Source organism: Diceros bicornis, chromosome 37 (assembly GCF_020826845.1).
Source record: "Diceros bicornis minor isolate mBicDic1 chromosome 37, mDicBic1.mat.cur, whole genome shotgun sequence".
Classification (NCBI taxonomy): Eukaryota; Metazoa; Chordata; class Mammalia; order Perissodactyla; family Rhinocerotidae; genus Diceros; species Diceros bicornis.
This window is the reverse complement of record NC_080776.1, coordinates 26568162-26591895: the sequence shown is the minus strand read 5'-3', so window position 1 is coordinate 26591895 and position 23734 is coordinate 26568162. Positions and strand designations below refer to the sequence as shown.

The following is a 23734-nucleotide window of genomic DNA, read 5'->3' as shown; positions in this document are numbered from 1 at the left end:
TTATTTTTCCTTATCAGGTTAGCTAGAGGTTATCAATTTTATTATCTCAAAGAATCAGCTTTTAGTTTCATTGATTTTTCTCTTTTCTGTTTCATTGATTTCTTCTCTTTGTTGTCTTTTTTTTTTTTGCCTTATTTTGGGTTTAATTTATCCTTTTTCTAGTTTTTTAAGGTGAAATGTGAGGTCACTGACTTGAGACCTTCTTCTGTAATATAGGCATTCAGTGCTGTAAACTTCCTTCTGAGCACGACAGATTTTGATATATTGTGTTTTCATTTTTTTTCATTTCAAAACACTTTCTAATTTCTGTTTCAATTTCTTTGTTCATCTGTGAAGTATATTATTTATTTTCCAAAAATTTGAAGTTTTCCAGGTGTCTTTGTTATTTATTTCTAATTTAATTTTATTTTAGTCAAAGGACATGCTTTGTATGACTTGACTTGAGTCCTTTTAAATTTGTTGAGACTGGTTTTATGGCCCAAAAGATGGTCTCTTTTGGTAAATGCTCTGTGTGCATTTGAAAAGAATATGATTCTGCTGTTGTTTGTAGAGTGTTCTATAAATGTCGTGTTGGTCATGTCGGGCGATAGTGTTGTTCAAGTCCTCTTTGTTCTTACTGATTTTCTGTCTGCGTGTTCTAAACAATTACTAAGAGCAGGGTGTTGAAATTTCCGGTTGTGACTAAAGATTTGTCCATTTCTCTACACTTTATTAGTTTTTGCTTTACGTATGAAGCTCTGTTATCAGGTGCGTAAATGTTTGGGATTGCTATGTCCTCATGAATTGACCCCTTTATCATTATGAAATGGCCTTCTTTATCTTTGGTGATAGTCTTTCTTTAAAACTTACTTTGTCTGATATTAATGTAACCATTACAGCTTTATTTTGCTTAGTATTTGCATGGTATGTCTTTTTCCATCTTTTACTTTTTACTCATTTGTGTCTTTATACTTGGATGGGTTCCTAGGCAGCATAGAGTTGGGTCTGTGATGGTGATGCTTGGGGAAGATTTATTTTACAACCTAAAACGCACGACCTCCTCTCTCCAAACCATTTTCAGTCCCACTTTCCATGGTTCCTCTTTATACTCTGGCGAAGTGGGCTCTTGCTTTTTTATCCATAGATCTGACAACCTCTGCCGTTTAATCAGGCTGTTTAGACTACTTGATGTGGTCACTGATAGAGCTGAGTTGAAAGCTGCCATCCTGCTATGTGTTTAGAGTTTGTCACTTTTCTTTTTTGTTCTTTTTCTGCTTTCATTTGGATTGAGCATTTTTATGATTGTATTATATTTCCTTTATTGACTTAACTGTTTATATATATATAACAGTTATATATATTTAAATGCTTATATATATATAAAACGCTGTTTCTTTCTTTTAAGTGGTGCTTTAGCGTTTATTGTGTCGTCTTCAGCTCATCACAGTCTACCATCAAGTGACATTACCCCCCTTCATGTCTAGTGTAAGAACAGACAATGGTATATGCATCCATTTCCCCCTTCTCTGTGTAATTTTTGACATGTGTTTTATTAGTGCCTATGATATAAAATCCTCAATACATTATTATTTTTGCTTTAAACAGTTCTCTTTTAAAGAGATTCAACTTTAAAAGAAGAACCTTTTATGTTTACCTACATTGTTCCCATTTCTGATGCTCTTTACTCCTCTTTGTAGATCTGTTTCCACCTGCTATTATTTTTCTTCTGCCTGAAGGTCTCCTTTAATATTTCTTTGAGTGCAGGTCTGCTGATGGTAAACATTTTCAGCTTTTGAATATCTGAAAACATTTCTGTTTCAGCTTTGTTTTTGAAAGATATTTTCACTGAGTATAGCATTCTAGAGCCAGCCCTGGTGGTCTAGTTAAGATTGGCGCTCTCCCTGCTGTGGCCCAGGTTTGTGTCCCTGTCACAGAACCACACCACCCATCTGTCCGTTGTCATACTGTGGTGGCTGCATGTTGCTGTGATGCTGAAAGCTGTGCCGCCAGTATTTCAGATACCAGCAGGGTCACCCATGGTGGACAGGTTTCAGCGGAGCTTCCCGACTCAGACAGACTAGGAAGAAGGATCTGGCCACCCACTTCTGAAAACATTGGTCGTGAAAACCCTATGAGTAGCAGCAGAGCATTGTCTGATACAGCACCAGAAGGTGAGAGGATGGTGCAAAAAGACCAGGCAGGGTTCTGCTCTGCTGTACGTGTGGTCCCTAAGAGTGGGAATCCATTTGATAGAACTAACAAACAAACAGCATTCTAGGCTGGCAATTTCGTTTTTTTTCTTTCTCCCTCTTTTCAGTGCTTTGGAAAGTGTTGCTCCCCTGTCTCCTGGCTTGCATTCTTTCCCCTGAAAAATCTGCTGCTGTTCTTATTTTTGTCTTTCTGTCTGTGATGTGACTTTTCTTCCCAACTGCTTTTAAGACATTATCTGAAGACTGGTTTTAAGAAATTTGATTCTGTTGTGCCTTGGGGGAGTCGTCTTCGTGTTTTGTGCTTGGAGTTTGTTGAACTTCTTGGATCTATGGGTTTACAGTTTTCATCAAATTTGGGAAAATTTAAGCCATATTTCTGCAGATGTTTTCTGTGTCCTCCTGCACTGCTGCCAGGAAGCTTTCCAGGCAGACACCTGGGATGACTGGGGCTTGTGTTGTTTGTTTCTCTTCACCGGCATTGCTGTCCTGTGTTGCCTGATGTCCAGTGTCTGAAAACCATAGTTTCATACATTTTGTCTGTTTTAGCTGTTTCATGTGGGAGAGTAAATCTGGTCTTTGTTACTTTGTTTTGGCTAGAAGCAGAATTCTAATGATCTCCAGGGAAATTTTTAGTTGTAAAAATGTGATTAGAAGCTTTTGGTTTAAAATAAATAGCGATAGCATCGGTAGCTAATATTGGGATGCTTCCTCTGTGCCAGTGCTGACGTGGTGCTTCTCCTGTGTTAACCTGTGTAGTCCTTCAAACTCCTCTATGAAGTTCACAGTTCTGTTTCTATGTCTTCATTCCCATTCCTGTAGGTTAGGAAGTGGGGCAGAGAGAGGTCAAGTAACTTGTCCAAGGTCGCCTTCAGATTAAAATGGGGCTCTGAGGTTCAAATCCGGAGGCCAGGACCCTGGCAGTTTTAGTTCTCATGTCTGTGCTCTTAGCCATTAATGCTGTACTATCAACCAACAACTGACTGGAAGTTTCTGGTAAGCCTTTCTGGTTCCACTCAGCGACCCGGCGTAAAGCATCTACTGATAGACTCAGTGTGCTGAAGTCGGAGGACCTGGGCCAAGTGATGCAGACAGTGGTTCACCTGAGGGCAGGGAGGGAAACTCTGCTTCCCCACTGTCTCTCCTCTTGTTTACAGTCATCCTCCGAACCAGCTAGAACACTGGGCAGCTTTCCCTACGCTGCTTTTCAAACCTTGTGCCTCTCTGCCCCATGTGTACCCCTCCGTTGATATTGATAGCTTCCAGGAAGAGCTGGTCTACATAGAATGTGGTCTGGGTATGATGGAGAGGATTGTAAAATGATGGGGGCACGTGGCTTTCTGGAACCATTTGAGTTCATCCAATAGTGGGTAGGCTAGGATGGCAGCAGTCAGGAGAAGCCCTGGGTGCGGTACACACTGGGTGTTATGGATTGAATTGTATCCCCTCCAAAAAAGATATACTGAAGTCCTAACCCCAGTACCTCAGAATGTGACCGTATTTGGAAATAGGGACGTCGTAGATGTGATCAGTTTTGTTACGATGAGGTCATATTGGAGTCAGTGGAGCCCCTCATCGAGTGGGACTTGTGTCCTTATAAGAAGATGGCCATGTGAAGACAGAGACACCCGGAGAGAAGCCATGTGATGACAAAGGCAGAGATCAGAGTGATGCAGCTGCAAGCCAAAGAATGCCAAAGATTGCCAGCAACTACCAGAAGCTAGGAAGAGGCAAGGAAGGATGGCCTTGCTGACACCTTGATTTCGGACTTCAAAATAAGTTTCTTGTTGGTTTAAGCTACCTAGCTTGTGGTACTTGTTATGGCAACCCTAGGAAACAAATCCACTGAAATTGTAGTTTCTTTCAGGCACATTCCGTCCTGTAACAAGCCATGTTTCTATGATACAAAGTAGCTCGTGTGCTGCTGGGGGAGAGACATCAGTAATGCAGAAGTTGAGCTGGAATGTATCTGATTTTTCTCAGCACATTAGTGATTTCTGCCGTAAAGAAACAGGGTTTGAACGTCAGGGACGCTCAGATGCTGCCGTTCAGCCATCCGGGGGGGTATGCCGTTTTGTTTGTGGTGTGCAGACATTCCCCACCTCGGTTCTGCCTCTTACCCATTTTGATTGCAGGCTCTTTCTCAGAAGTGTTTATTGCATGGTTTTCTCCATCTTTATATGTTTTGTGCTTGATTCCATAACTCAGAACCTTCAATTTTTCCTTTTATCCTCTCTCGTCAAACTGTTGCCACCTTTTTTTAAAGGTAAAATTCTACGTTAACTGGAATTTTTATTTATTAGGAATTTCACTTTTTTTTAAACTATGGTACTGTTTTTATTAGTTATTATTGATTTTTGTAGTGCACTGGTTATTAAATTGCCGTTGGAATAGTGTGCTCCAACCTTATTTTTTCATAAGCTCCAGTATTTTTAGTATGCAATTTTGTGAAGTGTGAGGTTCTTCCAGGAAACATATACTGTATATATTCAATATATATTGAAATAATATACATTACTTCTGCATACAGGAGCAGAAGCTTTGGTATTCTGTTTAATCCACAGTTAGGAGACGAGTCCATCGCATCTGGCAGCACTGCACTAGATCAGAGTCTGGTAGACACGGGGCCTTTGTCTGGGAGTGTGTGTGTCAATGCCACTGGTGTAGCGCCGAGAGCGTTGTTAACCAGCGTTACAGTGGACGCAGAACAGGGTAGGAGCAAGTGTACACAGCCTTTTGACAAAACTCCTGACTGGACTGTAGTTATTCTTACTTGAGGACAAATAAACAGAAATAACCCCCACCATGGGCCTCCAAATGGTATCCAGAATGTGGGGAAAAGGGAAATATCCTGAAATGTAGAAGATGACTATACCTCTGAACATGATTTACAATCAAAATCAGAAAAATAATTTTCTAAAGACTCTGGCCAGGAGAACACAGACAGGAGCAGAAGGTCGTGAGGAAGGAGTCAGCTGAGAGGAAGGATTATGGGATGAGTTATAAAGGGAAATGATTGAGAACAGAATTTAAGGTTTAGTTAAAATCTGTAATAGAAGCTGTAAAGAATAAACTGATATCGTGGAAAATAGCAGCAGCAACGTGGAGAACATACTTGAGAACAGGCCTGGGAATGCAGAATAAACAACAGATGTGCCAGTGGCGAGAGAGGCCGGATATGATGGCGAGATGCCAGCCAAATAGTAAGGAATCTCTGAAGAAGCCAAAGCAAGTTTAGCAAAAATAATAATCACAAGGTCATGGGAGAGCATTTTCCTGAGCAGAAAGAAGATCTATAGTTATTGAAAGCTTCATGTTTGGAGCAAAATAAATGAAAAGAGACTCTTACCATATATCTTCTGACAACAGTTTTGAATTTCAAGATTAAAGAAAAAAAAATCCTAGCAGAATCCAGACTGAAGAAAATGACAATAGCGTCATCAAAACTCAGCTCCCAGGGGCCGGCCCAGTGGCGCAAGCGGTTAAGTGGCGCGTGCTCTGCTGCAGCGGCCGAGGGTTCGCTGGTTCAGATCCCGGGCGCGCACTGATACACTGCTTGTCAGGCCATGCTGTGGTGGTGTCCCATATAAAGTAGAGGAAGATGGGCATGGGTGTTAGCCCAGGGCCAGTCTTCCTCAGCAAAAAGAGGAGGATTGGCAGATGTTAGCTCAGGGCCAATCTTCCTCACAAAAAAAAACACAAAAAAAACAACTCAGCTCCCAGAGGTGACCTAGAGCTGAGGGTGGGGCAGTGTCTAAAGATTTTGAGGGAAAAATGCTTGTGATCTAAGACTTTTGTATCCAGCCAGGTTGTGATTTTTGTGTGAAGGATACAGAGCCATCTGAGATTTTGCAAAGGTTTGCAAAATATACCATCTGTGTTGCCTTCTAGATAATGATGTTTCTTTCTGACCAAGAGATGAGTAAAATTTCTGAACCTGAGATAAATAAGTCACTGTGTTTCCTAAGGAAATAACCAGATACAGAACAATAATCGTAAAGATGTCACTCACAGACTTACAGACAACATATAATTGGAAACTACCTCAATAGCCAGCCTTCAGTGAGTAATCCTTTACGTGATGAGTGGTTAGAGTTCTTTGGTTATAAATCATGGGGGGGAAAAAGAATCCTCAAATAATTTAATCAAGGACAGAGATTTGTCCCACTATTAAAGGAAGAGTTGAAAGAGAGGCCTCAGAAGGGCCTTGAGCCAGGTTAATAGGAGAATTAGAATCTTCATCATTATATTTTCTCGGTTTATTTCCGTAATCTGATTATAAAAATAATACCTGCTCATAACAGAACAGTTTAAAAGTCGTCCATAATGCCATCTCAGAGGCCAACACTTGGTGGTTGGAGTTCTTGGACTTGTCTCTGGGCCCTTGTGTTCAGTGACTGATCTGTGGAAGAGTCTGGTCTTGGAGAGAGGATTGTATGAGCCTAGCTTGAGTCACGTGCCACCCTTTAGTCTGGGGACAGTGCCCTGTGACTGGCAGGCTCATCAGAACCACCTGAAGTCGGGGAGGGGCAGCTTCTACCACAAATGGAATGGGAAGCAGTCCTTCACATGGTGTTACCAAGAGTTGTTAATGACACTGGAAAATTCCCGGCTGTAAAATCAGCAAAGAGAATAGGATGTACAGCTGTAGAGCTGGCAGTCTGTATGGGAAAAGCCAAAGAAACAAGTGTCAGAATATTAGGAAGTCTTGGCCTCTGTGTGATGGTATCGTGGACGACTTGAAACACTCTTCTGTGATGAACACACGTTACTTCTATATCAGAAAATGGAAATAAACTGAGAAAATGGTAATCCTGAAGATGGAAACATGGGGAAACATTTAAGGTATAATGTTAAGTGAGGGAAGCTGAATTTAGACTTAAATTCTGTGATTGCGACTATGTAAAATAGGAATGTTTGTGGATGCAGGCTGGATGGGAGAGTACAGAAGTGAAAAAACCTGTGGTGGGAGTGGGTTTAACGTGACTTTTCTTTTAAAAATTTTCCATCAATAGTGCCGAGACTGAGAAACTCTGCTCTACAGACATGTTTTTACACATATTCACACACATTTACTAACAAAAATCCCAAGTGATTTGTATGGGTAGAAACCATTCCAGATGAACTGTTTTACCAACCCATGGTCAACACAAGAGTGAAAAACGAAATCATTGTTTCCTTAGTTGGATGTTGCTGTCCAGACAAGAGCCTTCAATCTTCACAGAAGCCTCTCCTCTTTCTCTAACCCCACAGGTCACCTCCGGAGAGCCAGTGGGAGACCCTGCCCTCCTCTTGGATTACGTGGCCTACGAGACGTGGTCAGCGAGACTCGGAGCTTCTGTGGCTGTGGTCCAAGCCTGCCCGTGGCTGTACTTGTATGTGCCGTTGGAACTTTTGAGCTCCTTGGAGCTATTGTTTACGTGGAAATTTTGAGCCATTTTGAACCTCTTGAAGGAGTAGACGCTGCTAGCAATGAGCTCCCAAAGCCATCCAGGTAAGGCCGGCCCTCGCTCCTGCAGACAGCAGGGCTCTCTTCCACAGATGTGAGAGCTCTGTGCCTGCAGCTTGCTCGCTGGATTTTAGACTTTTGTTTTTCTTGATAATGGCCACTGATGGTTTATGACAGCACCAGCTGCAAAGAAGGTTGTTTGTTCTTCATCTCAGTGAAAGAACAACTGATAAAGGCCTCGCAGGGATTTGGGGTGAAGTCTTTGGCCTTGCTTTGCAGGCTGACTTGAGAGGTGCACACGTTTCTTGGATGCCAGGAGAAAAGCACTGCGCTTTAGCGGGGTGATGTTTAAAGGCCAATTTGAAATTTGGAGAGTTAATTTCTTATCCAGTTTCTTTGTTTCTGGGGAACTTGTGGGGGGGACGGGAGTGCTTCTGTGACTGGGCTTCTGGGCTGAGTCTGAGAAGCACAGGATTCACACCCACCCAGGTGGCCTCGAGAATTGCTCCTGGTGATGAGTGCTCTTTATTAGATACTGCGCTGAGCGTTTCATGAGCATTTAGTCTTCACAGTGCCCCAGCAATCTCAGAGCTGGAGGGAAGAAGTGACTTGTCTAAGGACACAGAGCTAACATGTGGCCAAACGGCATTGGAAACCACCTTTGTCTGGCTCTTAGCTTCAGAAGTGTGTTATGGGCACATGCATGTAGGACTTCTCTTTATCCCCTGGCAGAGTCACAGTGCACACACCCGAGGGAAGCCTGAGTCCTGCCTTGTCCTGCCTAACAGGTCTCAGCCTCCTGCAGAACCAGCACCATGTGCTGCCGGGCCTGCTGCCACTGCCAATGCGTCGGGGCCTTTAGAGGCACTTAGATTTCAGGTCTGTTCTGCGTCCATGTGAGAGGGGGATTGGTGGCTCCTGGACAGATGCTGGGCATCCATGAGGCACCGGTGTCTCTGTCAGTGCAGCTTGGGGTCCAGCTCAGTAGAGTGGAGGCCAAGTCTTAGAGTCTGGGGGTCTCCCTTTGGGATTGCCTCAGAATATTCACACACCTTCTCTTGGCCTGGATCGGAGTTGTCTGCGATATGGATCTGAATCTGGAGTCGGAGAGCAGGATCCTCGGTTATATTTAGATACAAAGGCTTTATTGATTTAAATTGTTCATGTATTGAGAGAAATAAAGAAATGATATATGGTCATTGTAAAACAAAATGAAGCAGTCTGGATTCAAGTGTGTAAAGTCGACACTGAATGGTGCCCAGCTCTCTCCCTCTCACTCGGAGGAGCCACCGTGGAATTGAGAGCCTGCCTTTCTCTTGTGCTTGAACATGTAGGGGTGTGTGTGTAAACGTTTTAATAGAGAGTAATCATTCCATATGTGGGGTTCTGTGTTTTATTTTTTCCATTTTAATATATTGCAAGCATCTTTTGATGTTAGCATGGATATCAATCCAACTGTCCCATTTCTGTCGCCCGTAGATGGATGTTTATGTGGTTGCAGCCATATTTATAGTGCATCCCTATTTATAGCCCCAAATTGGCATCAGACAATTATTGTACATACGTTTTCTACATACACTTCTATAAGTATCTCCGTTGGATCAATTCCTAGAAGTAGAATTGCTAGGTCGTTGGGCATGTGCATTTAAAACATTAGGTTTACTGTCAGATTGCTCCGGAAACTCTGTCTCAACTTATCTGCTTAATTACAGTTTATGAGGATGCATATTTTTCTTCATCTGTGCCAGCACTGGGTGGGTTCAATCTATTTCATTCCTGTCAGCATGCTAGGGGAAAATTATTGTTTGGATTCACATTACTGTATAAAAGGGGGTGCGCATTTTTGTATGACCTGATGTAGACGTAATCAAATCTGGTACATGCCACCGAGGTGTTTGAAGAGAAAGGATGCTTTTTTTTTCTTTTTGTTTTTTGTTTTTTGGTCTGTATGTAAAGTTTTCTCATTCATAGATATTATATACTTATATATAGGAGTATATGTATGTGTTCTTTCTCTATTTGTTATTTTATCTATACATATTAACTCACTTGAGTTATTTAAATCAGTGTAGCTTTGCTGTTTTTTTGGTCTCCTCGATTTCTGGGAAAATGTGAAATTTTGATTATAGCTTGTAATACTCTTTTTGCATTATTGACCATTTTTTGCTTTATGTATTTCAGTGTGGTTTTCAGTGCTTAAAAATTAATGACTATATCTCTTGGTAGCCCAGGTCTCTTCATGAAACACATTTTTCTTTTTGTTTAATGTATTTCTTTTTGTTTAATGTTTCTTTGCCCAGAAGTTTATTATGTCTCCTAAAAGTATTTCTGCCCTTGATTTCTTTTGGCTAACAAACATTTATCAAACAAACAAACCCACTTGTCTTAACCTCCCAGGCCTTCTCTTTGAAGCTTATCTCTGTGAACAGCAGAGAGCTGGGTTTTGCTTTTTCTCCTTGAGAGTCTTTGCCTTTTATGTGGGGAATTTGCCCGTTGATGTTTATTGCAATGGCTGTTGTTGCCACCCACTGACCCCTGTGGTCTCTGTCCCTCTTGGTGGGTCAGAGACTGAAGATGGGGTGGAGCTGGTGAGGGCAGGTCTGCCTTGCCAGCCTGAGCCTCTTCCCTTCTCTTCCGTATGTGGATGTCTGTTGTGGTGGTGTGTGCGGGGCCTGAAGCTCCCTGGGGCCTCCCGCTTCTCCCTAGTGCTCAGGTGTCCTTCAGGGGTCCACCCTCCCTCCCAGAGCTACATTAAGGGGTGCCAAACAGTGCCTGCCACCACCTGGATCGGCACAGCAGCCAGTCGCCCCACCAGCCACCCCAGCACTTCTTCTCGGCAGTGTTTCGGGCTGGGAGTTGGGCTGAGCTGTGAATCTGTACACTTCCTCCTTTTCGAGGTTGTTGCCTGCCTGGGGTGATGGACTGCTCAGTAGGATTGTTTTCCCATCACTTTGATCCCATGGGATTTATATTTTCTAGGAAATTCCTCCAAGTTTCTCGTCAGTTGATGCTATTTTCCTGCTGTCTAGCATTGCCATAAATCCTTTCATATTTTTATTTATATTTTGTCATTTTAGTAGATTTTGGGGAGGAAGAGAAATAATTAACCCTCCATTATTCAGTTTGCTCTTTTGAAGGGGAATTTCTAGGTATTCTTTGTCTCTTTTCTTCAACCCAAGGAGCGAGTCCTGTTTCTGTCTCAGCATCACTTGACACAGTTCTCAGTCTCTCCTGGCTGTGTGCCTCCCCTCCCTCTCCCACCTTATTCCTGGCCCGCCCGCCTGCCACAGGGCCCCCGCTGCTCCTGTGCCCCCCACTCGTTCCCTTGGGTGCGTCGGGCCCAGGTAGAGTCCAGCTGCCGTTGGCCCCTCCCCTCACACTTGCAGCGCAATCTGGCTTTGCCTTGGTGATAAAATGACCTTTTTATTTGATGTGCATAATTTTTCTCTCCCCTGTTTTTCTTTAAAACTCCCTCTGGTGTTGGGTGAGGTATGCATTATGATTTTATTGCTGTTCTTTCTGAACTTTGCCAGAGCCAGGCCCTGGTCCTCTGACGTAAAAGCTGTTAACTGTTGGGGTTTTATTGCTCTGAATAACTATTTCTAATGATGTGAGCGGCCCGAGGAAAGGGCCTGGATTGATTTAGCCTAGAAGAACTCTTCTTTGATAGTAAGAAGAATGAAAAGAGGTTCTGAAATGTTAGGCTTCTTGGCTAATCCAGCTCTCAAACCTTTCCCTGTTGAGGATATGCTGAAACAGGTCAGGATGGATTTATTAGGACACGGCTCTGCTTTGAAGGTGAGTCCTCGGTTCAGGACTGAGGACTCGCTGTGGGGGCCTCCTAGCAGGACAAGCAAAGGCTCCCTTTCTCCTCTCTCTTCCTTCGTTTCCCTTCCATGACATACTGCATGGCCTTGTGGTTCAAATGTGCCTAGGATATTGGTAACTTGGATGGCTTACAAGAAAACCAGACACTGTCTGTCACTGGGTCACCTTTTTAACACCATCCTGCCCCTCCAGTGCAATTTACCTTCCTTGCAATAACATTTCTGTCTAGAGAAAGTCTTAATGAGAAACACTGTAAATCTTAGGGAGCTCCGTTATGGAGTCTCTAGGACCCATGTGTGGCCATCCAAACCATGCTCGTGATGGAAAACTGGTTGAGCAGGACTGGAATTGAGTAATTCAAGTGTCCTATCTCCCCCTGCATCTTGGTCAGAGGCATGTTTTAGTGTTTAGTTAAAAACGGAATAACTTTTTTGAAGGAAACTTGTATATTTAAGATCACTGTTTTAATTTGGACCATTCTGTGATTTCTTAATATTTTGTCCAGTCTGAACTATCCCATCCACATAAAAGCATCTAAAAAGTCTGTGTCAACAATAACTTAGTGATTAGTGAGTTTCGACATAGTTTGATTTCTTCAAACCGTTGTCAAGTTTTCACCCTGTGCGTCTCCCCGGGGAAGGCTCTGCCCTGCGGCTGGGGTGAGCTGGGGCTCTGGGCTTCCTTCAGTCTTCATGCTCTAGTCTTCCTTTGTTTGATCTTGAATCTGTTTATTTCAACCAATTTGGCCTCCAGGGTTATTATATTTTAATACAGAGATTATCTCAGAAAGAAACATTTTTATGTCATTTAAATCATGCTTCACAATGATTAAACGTTTCAGGGATATTGCAAAGTTTTAAGGGGAGGAAATGAATTTTGAGGACCTGCAATTAACATAAAGAAGATTCTGAGTTGCTGGTGACATGCTGGTTGTGGACTCTGAGTGAGGCCCTGGACCCCAAGAGGCAAGTGGAGAGCTGGGAAGCAGAGAGTGGCTTTGAGTGAGGCCCGGGGAGGCCCAGGCCCAGGCTTTCAGGAGGGCTAGTGTGCAGGCCGGCAGGTGCAGCCAGCTGGCAGGAGTCCCTGGAGCTTAGGCAAAGAGGCAGGGTCTGAGTTCATGTCCGTCAGAAGCCGGGGAGCAGCTGTCGACAGCTGGAGAAGAGCTTCTTCATGACCTTTCTATGAAGGCATGAGAGCCCCCAGTGGCTGGCAGACCAGGGGGGTTCTGGGCAGAGGGGACCGAGGCTGAGCCCCGAGGACACGGGGAGAGTAGACCAGTTCCTGGCGCCATGCCGAATGCAGGTGTTTTAGAGAGGGCCGACAGGGATGCCTCGGTTGTTCAGAATAGCGTTGGGATGGGAGAGACTTGTGGGCCTCTTGTACTGCTTGCTCTGCTTTCTAAAGGAAGGGCTTCAGAAATACCCCTGTGTGTCTCCTTCTACAGCGCGGTGCCCCAGGCCTTCTCCCAGCGCCTGGCACGGGAGCATTTGCAGCTCTTGAATTGTCACTGTCCCGGATTCTCCATGCCATCATTATCTGGGATCTCAATCAGTCAAGGTTTGTTCTGGAAATCATGGAGACATAACGACTTCTTTTTCAACCTACTTTTTTTTTTTTTTTTTTTTTTAATTCTCAAATTGTGTTTTGTCTTTTAAAAATCACGAATACTCAGTCGTTATGAAGAGCTCAGAAAATTCACTGTCAATGGAGCATTGATGGTTTGTTTTGGCAATCTCTGGAAATTCTTATACAGTTTGTGGAACATTTGCATTTATGTCCTTTTTTTTCAAAGCCACCATTGTGGAAATGCAAATTTCTGAGTTCTGAGATGCTGAATGTTGGATGATTAATGATATTGAAATTTAAGAATGAACTCCTGGTATGTATTTGACATAGAAAACCTGGTATGAGAATCATTAGAAGCCATTGAGTGCAGCTTGGTGGTAGAACAGAAAAGCCGTAATTGAGATGCCTGGCGATGGGGGGCAGGTCGAATATGGACAGGTGTGCAGGTGTGCAACCACCTCCAGACGCTGGGCTGTGCAGGGCTCTCTGTAACTGGAGATGTTTATTATAACAGTAATAAATCAACACTGGTTACTTGCTGACTCCAAGTCAAACCCTGCTGGGCTGTCAGGTGGCCAAAATGAATCGCGACTTCGTTCTGAATTGTACTTTACAGTTATTTCATTTGTTTTGCTTGATAACCCTGTGAAATGAGCTAGAACACCATTATTCCTGTCTTATGCATGGGGAAACCAGTATTTACTGCTGTCAAGTGCTGAGCTTAAGGTCAGGCAGCGCATCAGAGGCCAACCTGGAGCCAGAATTGGTCATCTACCCTTGAGCGATGTGTGTCCCTCTGCTGGGCAGATGCAGGGCACACTGGACCCACTTAGAAATTAATCCTGCTGACTTGCATGGAGCTCCCAGGCCAGGCCAGGCGGAGGCAACAGGCCCCCCCAGTACAGTGTGGTTCGTGCGGTGAGTGGGTATGGGTGGGGGGCATGGAGGCCCCCAGCAGGGATGTGTGAGGTCAGGACTTTTGAGCTGAGTCCAGAAAGCAGGGCAGGAGCTTGCCTGCTTAGGTGGCGAATGGAGGGCTGTGCCCAGGACCCTGGAGTAAGAGCCTGGCACGGCAGAGGACAGAGACTGGGAGTGGAGAGATGGGTGTCGGGTAAGTGGGGTCTGGAACAGGAAGGGCTGCTGCTACCTCGTTTTATGCCATCCCGTTCCCTCCCAGTCCCAAGACCCTGTAGGCGTGGAGAAGGGACTGTGGGTCTCGCGTCCCCTGCCTGCTCCCTCGCGCTGTGCCCTCCCCTGGGACACTTGCTTTGTGTTCCGTCGCTTTTGCTGTGGTGAACTTTTTGGCTTTTGTGCGGCTTGCAGTGTGTCTTGAGTATATTTTTGAACTTTTTCTGAGCTTCTCTTTGCCAGTCCTTAGAAAGCTGGGATTGAAAGAGCTGACTGGGTGACCGGCATACCAGGTTATTTCAGGAGATTTTGGTTGAAACTTTTCATTTTACTTCTACTTAAGAGCCTTTGTTTGCTTATTTCATGAGAACATGATAAAAAATGGACGCTTTTAGGGAAATTATAATGATTAAAAAAAATCAAATGAGAAATAACTGTAAACTTTTAGAATCGTATCTGGCTTTAGGTTTTTAAATTGGTTTGCTTTTTAGCCACTTAATCAGTAAGATATTGGGAATATTGGCCTTTTGGAAGGAGTGATAAGCAGTGTATGATGAAAAGAAACCTTATCATGTTATTTTCATATTTGCCCCTCCCTTCTTCCCCCCTTCCTACAAAACAAATAGAAATAGAAAAGATAAATTCTGCCTCTCGCGGATTGAGGCCCTGGCGGCTTGGAGCCTGGTCTGTAGGAGTGTGGTCCATGCGGGATGGTGAGGTGGCCGCTCCCTTGCAAGACCGCATGGGGTTCACGGCTCTCGGTCATCTCCTGGCGTCATAAGCCCAGATGTTCGCTGGCGGCCTTCATCCTGTTGGGCTTCGGGCTTCGTGTCGCCCTCTGCCCTTATCCTCTCTTCTTTCTCCTTCTCTGCCCAGTGTTCCTGCTGCTGTTACCTGAATGCTATGGTCCTGACTTAGAACTGGAACATAACATGCTGAAATGCAACTTTGGAGTTTTTGAGATTTTAACATTAAAACACATGTGCAAGTTAACAACCGTTTTCTAACTTTTACTGATACTGTATACTTTTGAAAGATAGTGATGAGACTGATTTAAAAGTGATATATCTATTTATTTTTGTTCCATTTGAAATAGCATTTGTAAAGAATTATGTAAAATTGGTTTAAGCATCTTGATGTTCGTTATTTTGTGGTCACCAGCTGGAGGAATTTGACTTCTGCACATAAGCACATTCTCCTAAGGTTCAGATGAGCTCTTTGACTCCGTGCACACGTTCGATGTTGACGATTGTTGTGAAGCTGTCGTCTTCAGAACCTTCCACTAGAGGAACTTCTGTGGTTGGTGGCAGTTTATTTTTTTAAGCTTTAAACTTTTAGGCCATTTTTTAGAAGATTCCTCCTAACGATCCGGTTGGTCAGGTGCTGAAGCCGAGAGAGTATGTACATTTGAAAAGCTACAGATTCAGTTTTGATTCGTTTGCATTCATAGCCTTTTTAAATATATATGAATTTTCCTAGGAAATCCTTTGTAGAAATTAGGCTCTTATTGTAACCATAATAATCTCATTGTAATTCTCATTGACTTGTTGATTCAGTAGGATTTGTGAAATGCTGTGGGAGTTATGGAGGATTCCCTGGGAGCATCCTTAGCACGCTTAGGTTTTCTAGGTGTTGGACGAAGAGCCCTTTGTGACCTGCTCACACCTGTTACAGTAAAGGTGTATTTAGTGCAAGTTCCTCCAATATTGAATAGTGTGATCAGAATCCTCATTTTCACATTCACGTTGATTTACTCCAAATCAAAGGCTGATTGACAGATTCCTAAAGCCCCGTCTCCCCACTGTGGTCTGACGTACAGGATGCAGACTTGCTTGCCATTCTTTTGTGCTCGAAAAGCCACGCAGCCCGGCGCTGTCTTTGCCCAAACACCTGCAGGCTCCACTTTTCATTCCCAACCACTCATGTATGGTTCCCGGGCACTGAATGCTCTCTTGTCGTCTCACTGGAAGGATCAGGGAAGGGAGGAGGGCAGAGTTAATTGACTTCTTTCTTAGGTACTGGTAGATAAGGAGTTTTTAGAAAATTTGAGAAGGTGCTAGGAGAAAATGGGAGGCACAGGAAGCAGAGATTTTCATTGGGAAGTGTTAACAGAAGCAAGACATGAGGAACCTTATTTTCTGTAGTGCCAGATACTTTGTATATGTTGAAAATTGAGTCACTGATGGTAATGGTGTTGATGGTGGTAGAAAATAGGAGGTCAGGATCCCCACTGGGGGCATTTGATGGGTGCCTGCAGTCACCGGTTAACTGGCAGTCGGCCCAGTCTTCTGAGTGACGGGGACTAGGATGTGGCTGCTGAAGAAGGAACCAGATCTTCGGTGGCCTCCATCTCTGGCAGGCTCCCCATCCTTGGTCTTCCGCATCAGGAAAGGGGTGGCAAGGTGCCTGCTCTAGGGCGGAGGCTGTCAATGCATCAGTGGGGTCTTCGTGGTGGGGAGCCTTGCATCTTTGCAGGTGATGCTTCAATTTGGGAAGGTGGTTCTTTTCTAAATATGCATTTAGACATCAGCATCCTTAAAGACTTTTTGAGAGGAGGAGTTTCTCTCCACTTTCCATCAGCTACAATGGGAAGATAAAGGGTGAAGGCCGTTTGATGGCTGAAGGATGCAGAGACAAATCTGAATTCCATGCGGATGGAGGACCTGCTGAAACCCCACTGCAGTATTCCCCGCCCCAGGAGCCCAGCCTTTAGGAAACACACTAGCTGGGATTTGAGTGGCAGGCTAGGAGTTCCGTTAGGCCATCCCCATCGGGGCCTCTGTGGCCTCTGTGGTCTGTCTGCTTTTACATCCTTCCGTGATTTGGTTCCCTTCTGGAGAATTCCCCAGTCAGGGGCAGCATCTTGTAAAACGTTATTTGGATGTGGAAAGGTCAGGTGGGGCCGTGTCCACACTAGCAGGTGAGTGGCACTGGTCAGCCTCTCTGTGGCCGGCTGGACACAGCCATGGTTCACAGAAGAGCTGGGGGCTCCTGGAGGTTGGGGAGCAGCAGCGCCTGGCAGGTGATGGGTGACTGTCATGAGCTGGGAGACCGTGTATCCTGGACGGCTGCAGAGACCGTCCCAGCCTGGGTGTGTCAGAGAGGAAGACGCCTGGGACGAGGGGGTTCCCACCCTTGCTTGTTCCCTGTTCAGGTTTCCAGCCTCTTGGTGTCCCATCTTGGTACGTCCATTGTCAGCTGGCCAGCACCTCTGATGAGGGTGAAACTCACACGGCCTGGTGGCCCTGCCTGGACCTAGAGGTGACTTTCTCGATTCTTGGCCAGGCTTTCCTTAACTCTCCGTGAGGCCACAGGACTCGATGCCTGAGAACCACAGGGAGCGATGTTTGTTGGTGTTCTTATTCCTTCTGACGTTGCGCGGATCCTGTTATGTGTGGGTTTGGTGGACTGATTTGCATGGATGTGGCCTCAACAATTGTAGTTCCTAAGGAGATGGTGTTTTTAATGCCTTTCCGCGTGGATTGTGGGAGACTCGGTGTGATCCCATGGGATGAATCTGCTCTGGAGCTCGGCTGATTTCAAATATCAAACTATCTATGAGAAAGAAAGAATAATTTGGGTCTTTCTCAAGTTGCTTAAATTGCGTGAGAGAACATTGTTTTAGCATTTCTCAACAGTTTCCAGTTCTGAAACATTTGGGCTTCACCTGGGGATGGGCAGGGGAAGGGGCTGGATGGGCCACTGGGCAGAGGCAGCTGTGTCCGTTGGCCTCTGTGTGCTGACCATGCATCTCTGCTGAGGAAGGTCGGGGGCTTTCTTGCCTGTTGGCCTCCTTGTGGTGGGGCTGTGTTCCTTGTACCAGCCCCTGGCCCTTCAGAAGCACACCCACCCGGCTTCAGTCTTGCTTTCAGGCCAGTGCCCGCATGTGCAGCGTGATCGAGTTGAGGGTATGGCAGACAGCAATCTCGGGTCTTCTCCCCGAGAGGCCTTCACTGGGGCAGTGGGGAGTGGAGTTCCAAGTAGAGAGGCCCTGTTCCAAGTAGAGAATTTACAGTCAAAACCCAGAGCCTTTTATAGCAGAAAGTAGGTGGATGTGCAGTGTACCCCGGGCCTGGCCCACTGTACCCAGGTGGATGGTCATGCTCGTCCTCGCTTGGAGGGGTTTCGATCCAAGAGAGCAGCCAGTATTTACCTGGACAGGAGCAGCCGGGTGGCCCTGTGTACGAGTTCCTATATTCATTTTGAGACATTGGTTAAAATCACTCGTCAAGATAACATCTTGTTATCTATATCTTGTTTTCTATAAAGTTAGGTTCTGTATTTTCTGGTTTTATGTAAACTAAATATATAGTGTCACAAGTTTTTGTTAAATTCAGGTTTCCTATGCCTTAATAATTTTTTTGGATACCTTTCAAGTCAATTTACAAGCATGTTCTTGCTGGAAGTAAAACTACCACTGGGAAGCTGAAACGCAGCTCCTATAGACTCAACATGGGGCAAGAGCTGTGAGGCTCTGGGCCACGCCCCACACGACACAAGAATCCTGCTCCAGAACCTTGCACCAGGGGCTTCTGAAATGCTCTCCATGGCTGAGTCTCTCTTTTGCCTCAGATGCTTCTGGAATCTTCTGGATTGATTGAGTTCAGAATCTCATTGAATATAGTAGTCTCGGTCAGTTCTAAAGTATATCCATCAAAATCCATGGAAATCTCATGACAACTGCAGCAGATTTAGAAAACTGCCCGAGAAAAATAATATGGACTTATTTTCTCATATTTTATATAGTGATATGTCAATTTGGAACATCAAATTCTAGTTTTGGATTTAAAAAACAAACTTTGAACTTCAGTGTGACGTTGCTGTCTAGCAGCATGTGAGTTAATAAATCCATGATGTTTGATGGTCACAGCAGTTGGAGGGGGCAGTTGAGGTTCCGTTTCGAGAATCACACAGAATTTGGTGTGCTCTGCAGAGCCTGGAAAAGGCGTCACAATAAAAGGGATTCGGATACTGCTTGAATGAGGGCCAGCCACGCTCCAGTGAGAGGAGAGGGTGATGGGAGAGGCTGCGCCGCCCGGTGTGCAGAGGGAGGTGGGGAGGTGAGGGAGAGGCAGCCAGGCAGGCCTCCAGGAGGCACCAGCTTTGGGTTGCAAGGGAGGCACCCTGGGAGGTCGAGGAGCAATTTGCTTGGGAACCGAGCTCACAGAGATGCAGCTGGTGGCGTGGACCACCCAGCTGAGAGCTGAGATTTCTCTTTGGTCATCCTTGGGACAGCCTTCTTCTCTGTGAGCAGTTTGTGCAACTGGCCGATGGGCAAGGCTGAACTGCACCCTTCTCCAAGGCCATTGGTGTGTCTAGGGGATGCCCTTCTGCACGCCCGGCCTGGCTCAGACTCATCTCTGGTTCTTTCTCTAAGACTAGACTCCCCTGGGAGTAGAAATCTGAGAGGTTCCCTCCCTTTTTCTTTTTCTCCCACCCCCGTGCAGAGATAGCAGTGTATAAAAACAAGCCAGCATGCCTGTTCTCATTATTTGTCACTTGTCCCGAGCCTGGGCTGGGTCCAAGCTGCTGATTTATTCCACCAGGGCCGGGTCTGAGACCTCAGCTGAAGTGGTTGTCCATCGGGCGTGTGCCGTTCCTGGAAAGCTTTGTCACGCATAGCCAGGCTGTTGGAGTGCATCCTGTCTCCTCTGTCGCCGTATGTTCAGGGGCAGACGTGGGCCCTGGGCTGCTATGTGGATGTGTTGTGAATTCATCCTCCTTCTTGGAAGCAGGTTGGGAGCTCAGAGGAAAGGAGGAACGACAAAATGTCAGGCCCGGCATCGGCTGTCTGACTTGGTTGCTAATCACCACGATGTGTAATGAGGATGGCAGCATTTGATTTTTTTCTGTCGTCTGCCCAGTTTAGGCCTCATTTTGTTTACTCTCGTGAGTCCTGATTTCTTCCAGTTGGAAAAGAGGTAACCGTTTTCTGTTGACGGAGCTTCTGTCGGTGAGCTGAGAGGCGCGGGAGGGCCCTGAGCGGGCAGCGGTGGCGCTGGTGTCGGTCCAGGGCATAGTGGATGCTCTCAGCCTTCCTGGATCTGGGGTGTTTATTGTGCCTGCGAGGACAGCCCTTTACCCATTCGATCTTCCTCCCCATATCCTAGAACCCCAGTCTCACCGTGAGAGAGACATCAAATTCCAGTAGAGGCATGTTCTGTACTGTACCTGCCTGGTCCCCCAGTACTGTCAGGGAGAGTCATCAGAAACGGAGAGTCTGAGAAACAGCCACAACCAGGAGGAGCCTAAGGAGATGTGATGACTAAAGGCAATGGGGGATCCTGGATGGGATCCTGGGGTGGAAGAAAGACCTCAGGGGAGTCCATGAAAATCCTAATGAAGTATGGACTTTTAGTTCATAATAATATGTCAATATCGGTTCGTTAATTGTGACTAATGTACCAGAGCAATGTGAGCTGTTGCTGAAGGGGAGGCTGGTGCAGGTTGTTGTTAGTGGGGTATATGGGAACCCTCTGCACTGTCGACTCAATTTTTAATAAAGTCTGTTGATGACACTTGAGCTAAAAAATAAAGGAGATTTGTAGACCTTCTCTCTCGCTCGTGCTCTGTTCGTGAACGCTAGTATACTTGTAGACACTGGACATCTAGCTTTTACATTTTTTCCTTTGGGGATTATTCTGAGTTAGTGGAAAAACAGTTTTCTTCTTCTTTTTTATGGTTGTGCGTGGATGTGATGTCATTCATTTAACAAGTCCCTACTGGTGGGTAGTGAGTTTGTTTCCAGTCTTTCCACTACTGCTGCTGTGAACAGTGCTGCCCTGAGCGTTCCGGTTCCTCAGTGAACTTTTTATGGGTGTGTAACAAGCATCCAGAGGGCACACACTGTAAGTCTTAGCTTGATGAAGTCTCACCAAAGGAAACACCTATAACTGCCCCGCACATCAAGAAATGGAGCATTCCAGCACCCAGAAGCCCCTAATGCGTCTCCCTCAGTCCCTGCACCATCCTCCCCCTGCCCCTGGGAATCACCTTTCCAGCTTCTAACAACTTGGATTCATTTTTCCTCTTTTTAAACTTTATATAAATGCGATCATAAAATATTTACTCTTTTTCATCTAGCTTCTTTCACTCAGTATGTTTGTGAGATTTACTGATGCTGTGGCTTAGAGCCATTTGTTCATTTCCATGGGTGTATAATATTTCATTGTATGAACATGTCACAGTTTATTTATCTGTTCAATTGTCGGTGACATGTGAGTGGTTTCCAGTTTGGGGTTGTTACGTATAACGCTTCCCTGACATTCTTGTGTGTGTCTGTTGGTCTGCATCAGTATGCATTTCTTTTGATGAGGTATGTGTGTGCCGATCAGTTTTTCCATTTATGTATGCTCTGACGTATGAGAGATCCACTAGCTTGCCCTCGCCAGTGCTTGGTACTGTTATTCTTTCTCATTTTAGCCACTGTGGTTTATCTTGTATTTCCCTGATTACTGAAGATGTTGGCATCTTTTCATATATGTGTTGAACAGGTAGATGTCTTCTTGGTAAAGGGCCTATTCAGGTCTTTTGCTCATTTAAAAAATTGGGTTGTCTTTTTCTCACTGATCTGTAGGAGTTATTTATATAGACAAGGGATGAGTCCTTTGTTGGTTATTATTTCCTTTGCTGTTTTCTCCAGTCTGTGGGTTGTGTCTTCACTTTCTTAATGATGCTTTTTGATGAACAGATGTTCTTAACTTTAACATAGTCCAATTTATTGGCTGTTTTATTTATGCCTGCTTGAAGGCCATGGAGATGCTCTGTATTGTTTTCTAGAAGCTTCATTGTTTTACCACTCACATTGAGATCTGTGCTCCACCTGGATTTGATTTTTTTCAAAAATATGGTGTGAGGTAGTAATTGAGGGTTACTTTTCCCATTTGGAAATTCAGTTGGCCTAAACGTGTTTATTAAAAAGATTCATCCTTTCTCCACTGCTCTACAATGTCACCTTGTCATAAGTCAAGTATCTGTGTATATGTGGGTCTGTTTCTGGAATTCATCCTGGTCTATGGGTCTGCTGGTGTATCTGTGTGACAGTATAACCCTGTCTTAACTAACTGTAGCTTTATAATTAGTCATAGTGTCTGGTAATGTGGGTTCTCCAACTTCTGATCATTTTAAGGGTTGTCTTGGTTCTTCTTACCTTTTGCATTTCCATATGAATTTTAAAATCAAGTTTTCGATTTCAGCAGAATACCTACGGGAATCTCTTTCAGGGGTGCATTGACTGGCATATAAAATCAATTTGTTTCAAGTCTTCCAATCCATGAACATATCTTTTTATTTATTTGGGTCTTTAATTCTCTTCAATCACATTTTATAGTTTTCAGTGTAGAGGTCTTTGATTTCTTTTGATAGATTTACTTCTAGGTTTTTTTTTTTTTTGATGCCATTCTGTTTTTAAATTTATTTTTTTGTGTGTTTATATTTAGAAATCTAATTTTTTATGGCGACCTTGTCTCTACACAGCTTGCAGAATTTGCTTATTATTATACTCGTTTGTCTTAGATTCTTTTTGGTTTTTTATGTGTACTGATAGTGAATGTTTTATTCTTTGCTCATTTTTAAAACTTTTAAGTCTTTTTCTTGCTTTGTTGCATTGTTTAGGGCCTTCAATCAAATGTTTAACAGAATTGGTGATAGTGGACATCTGTGTCTTGTTTGGATATCAAGGGAAATTTTTTTTAAACATTTCATCATTATCTATGAAATTTGCTATAGGTTTTGTGTAAATAGGCTTTATCAGACTAATGCAGTTCTGTTCTTAGTTTGCTAAATTTTTCTCATGAAAACTGGTTAAAATATTAGTTTGAACCATGTGATACTGCAGATAGTTGATCTTTTTCAATCTACAGAATGGCACTTGCATTTGGTTTGACTTTAATATATTAGATTTTTTTCTGCATCTATTAATCATGTGCTTTTCTTTTGTTTGATACATGTGGTAAATTTTATTGATTGATTTTTGAATGTTGAGCCAATCTTACAATTTTTGGTAATTCCAACTTGATTTTAACATATTCTTCTTTTCATATATTGCTGGATTTGTTTTGATTATATTTGGCTTAATTTTTTCCATCAGAATTCATGAGATTGACCTGTGGTTTTTTTTTCTTGAAATATCCTTGTTAGGTTTTGATATTAAGGTTATGCTGGCCTCTTTTTTTTTTTTATTTATTTATTTTTTTCCCCCAAAGTCCCAGTAGATAGTTGTACATCCTTCTTGTTGCTGTATGTGGGACGCGGCCTCAGCATGGCCGGAGAAATGGTGCGTCAGTGCGCGCCCGGGATCCGAACCCCGGTCGCCAGCAGCGGGGCACACGCATTTAACCGCTAAGCCACGGGGCCGGCCCTATGCTGGCCTCTTAAAATGTGGTGAGGTTGTCTTCTTTTTCTGTTCCTAGTGTTGGCAAAGTTTTTCTTTTTAAAGAGTCAGATAGTAAATATTTTAGGCATTGTAGACTACATATGGCCTCTGTTGCATATTTTTCTTCTCCTTCTTCTTTTTAATTTTTTTAAACTGCCATTGACGAATATAAAAACCAGTCTTACTTAGCAGTAAAATCAGGCC

General features: G+C 44.1%; 1 protein-coding gene across 5 annotated transcripts in view; it reads left to right on the top strand.

Annotated features, from left to right (window-relative positions):
- Positions 1 to 23734, top strand: part of HDAC4 (histone deacetylase 4) — a 338393-nt gene that overhangs the window by 36981 nt on the left and 277678 nt on the right. For all 5 annotated transcript variants that reach the window (XM_058533322.1, XM_058533325.1, XM_058533323.1 and 2 more), the window contains exon 2: positions 7440 to 7680. In XM_058533322.1, the coding sequence (XP_058389305.1) occupies positions 7659 to 7680 (22 nt within the window). In that variant the 5' untranslated portion in view covers positions 7440 to 7658. The remainder of the gene's footprint in view (positions 1 to 7439; positions 7681 to 23734) is intronic.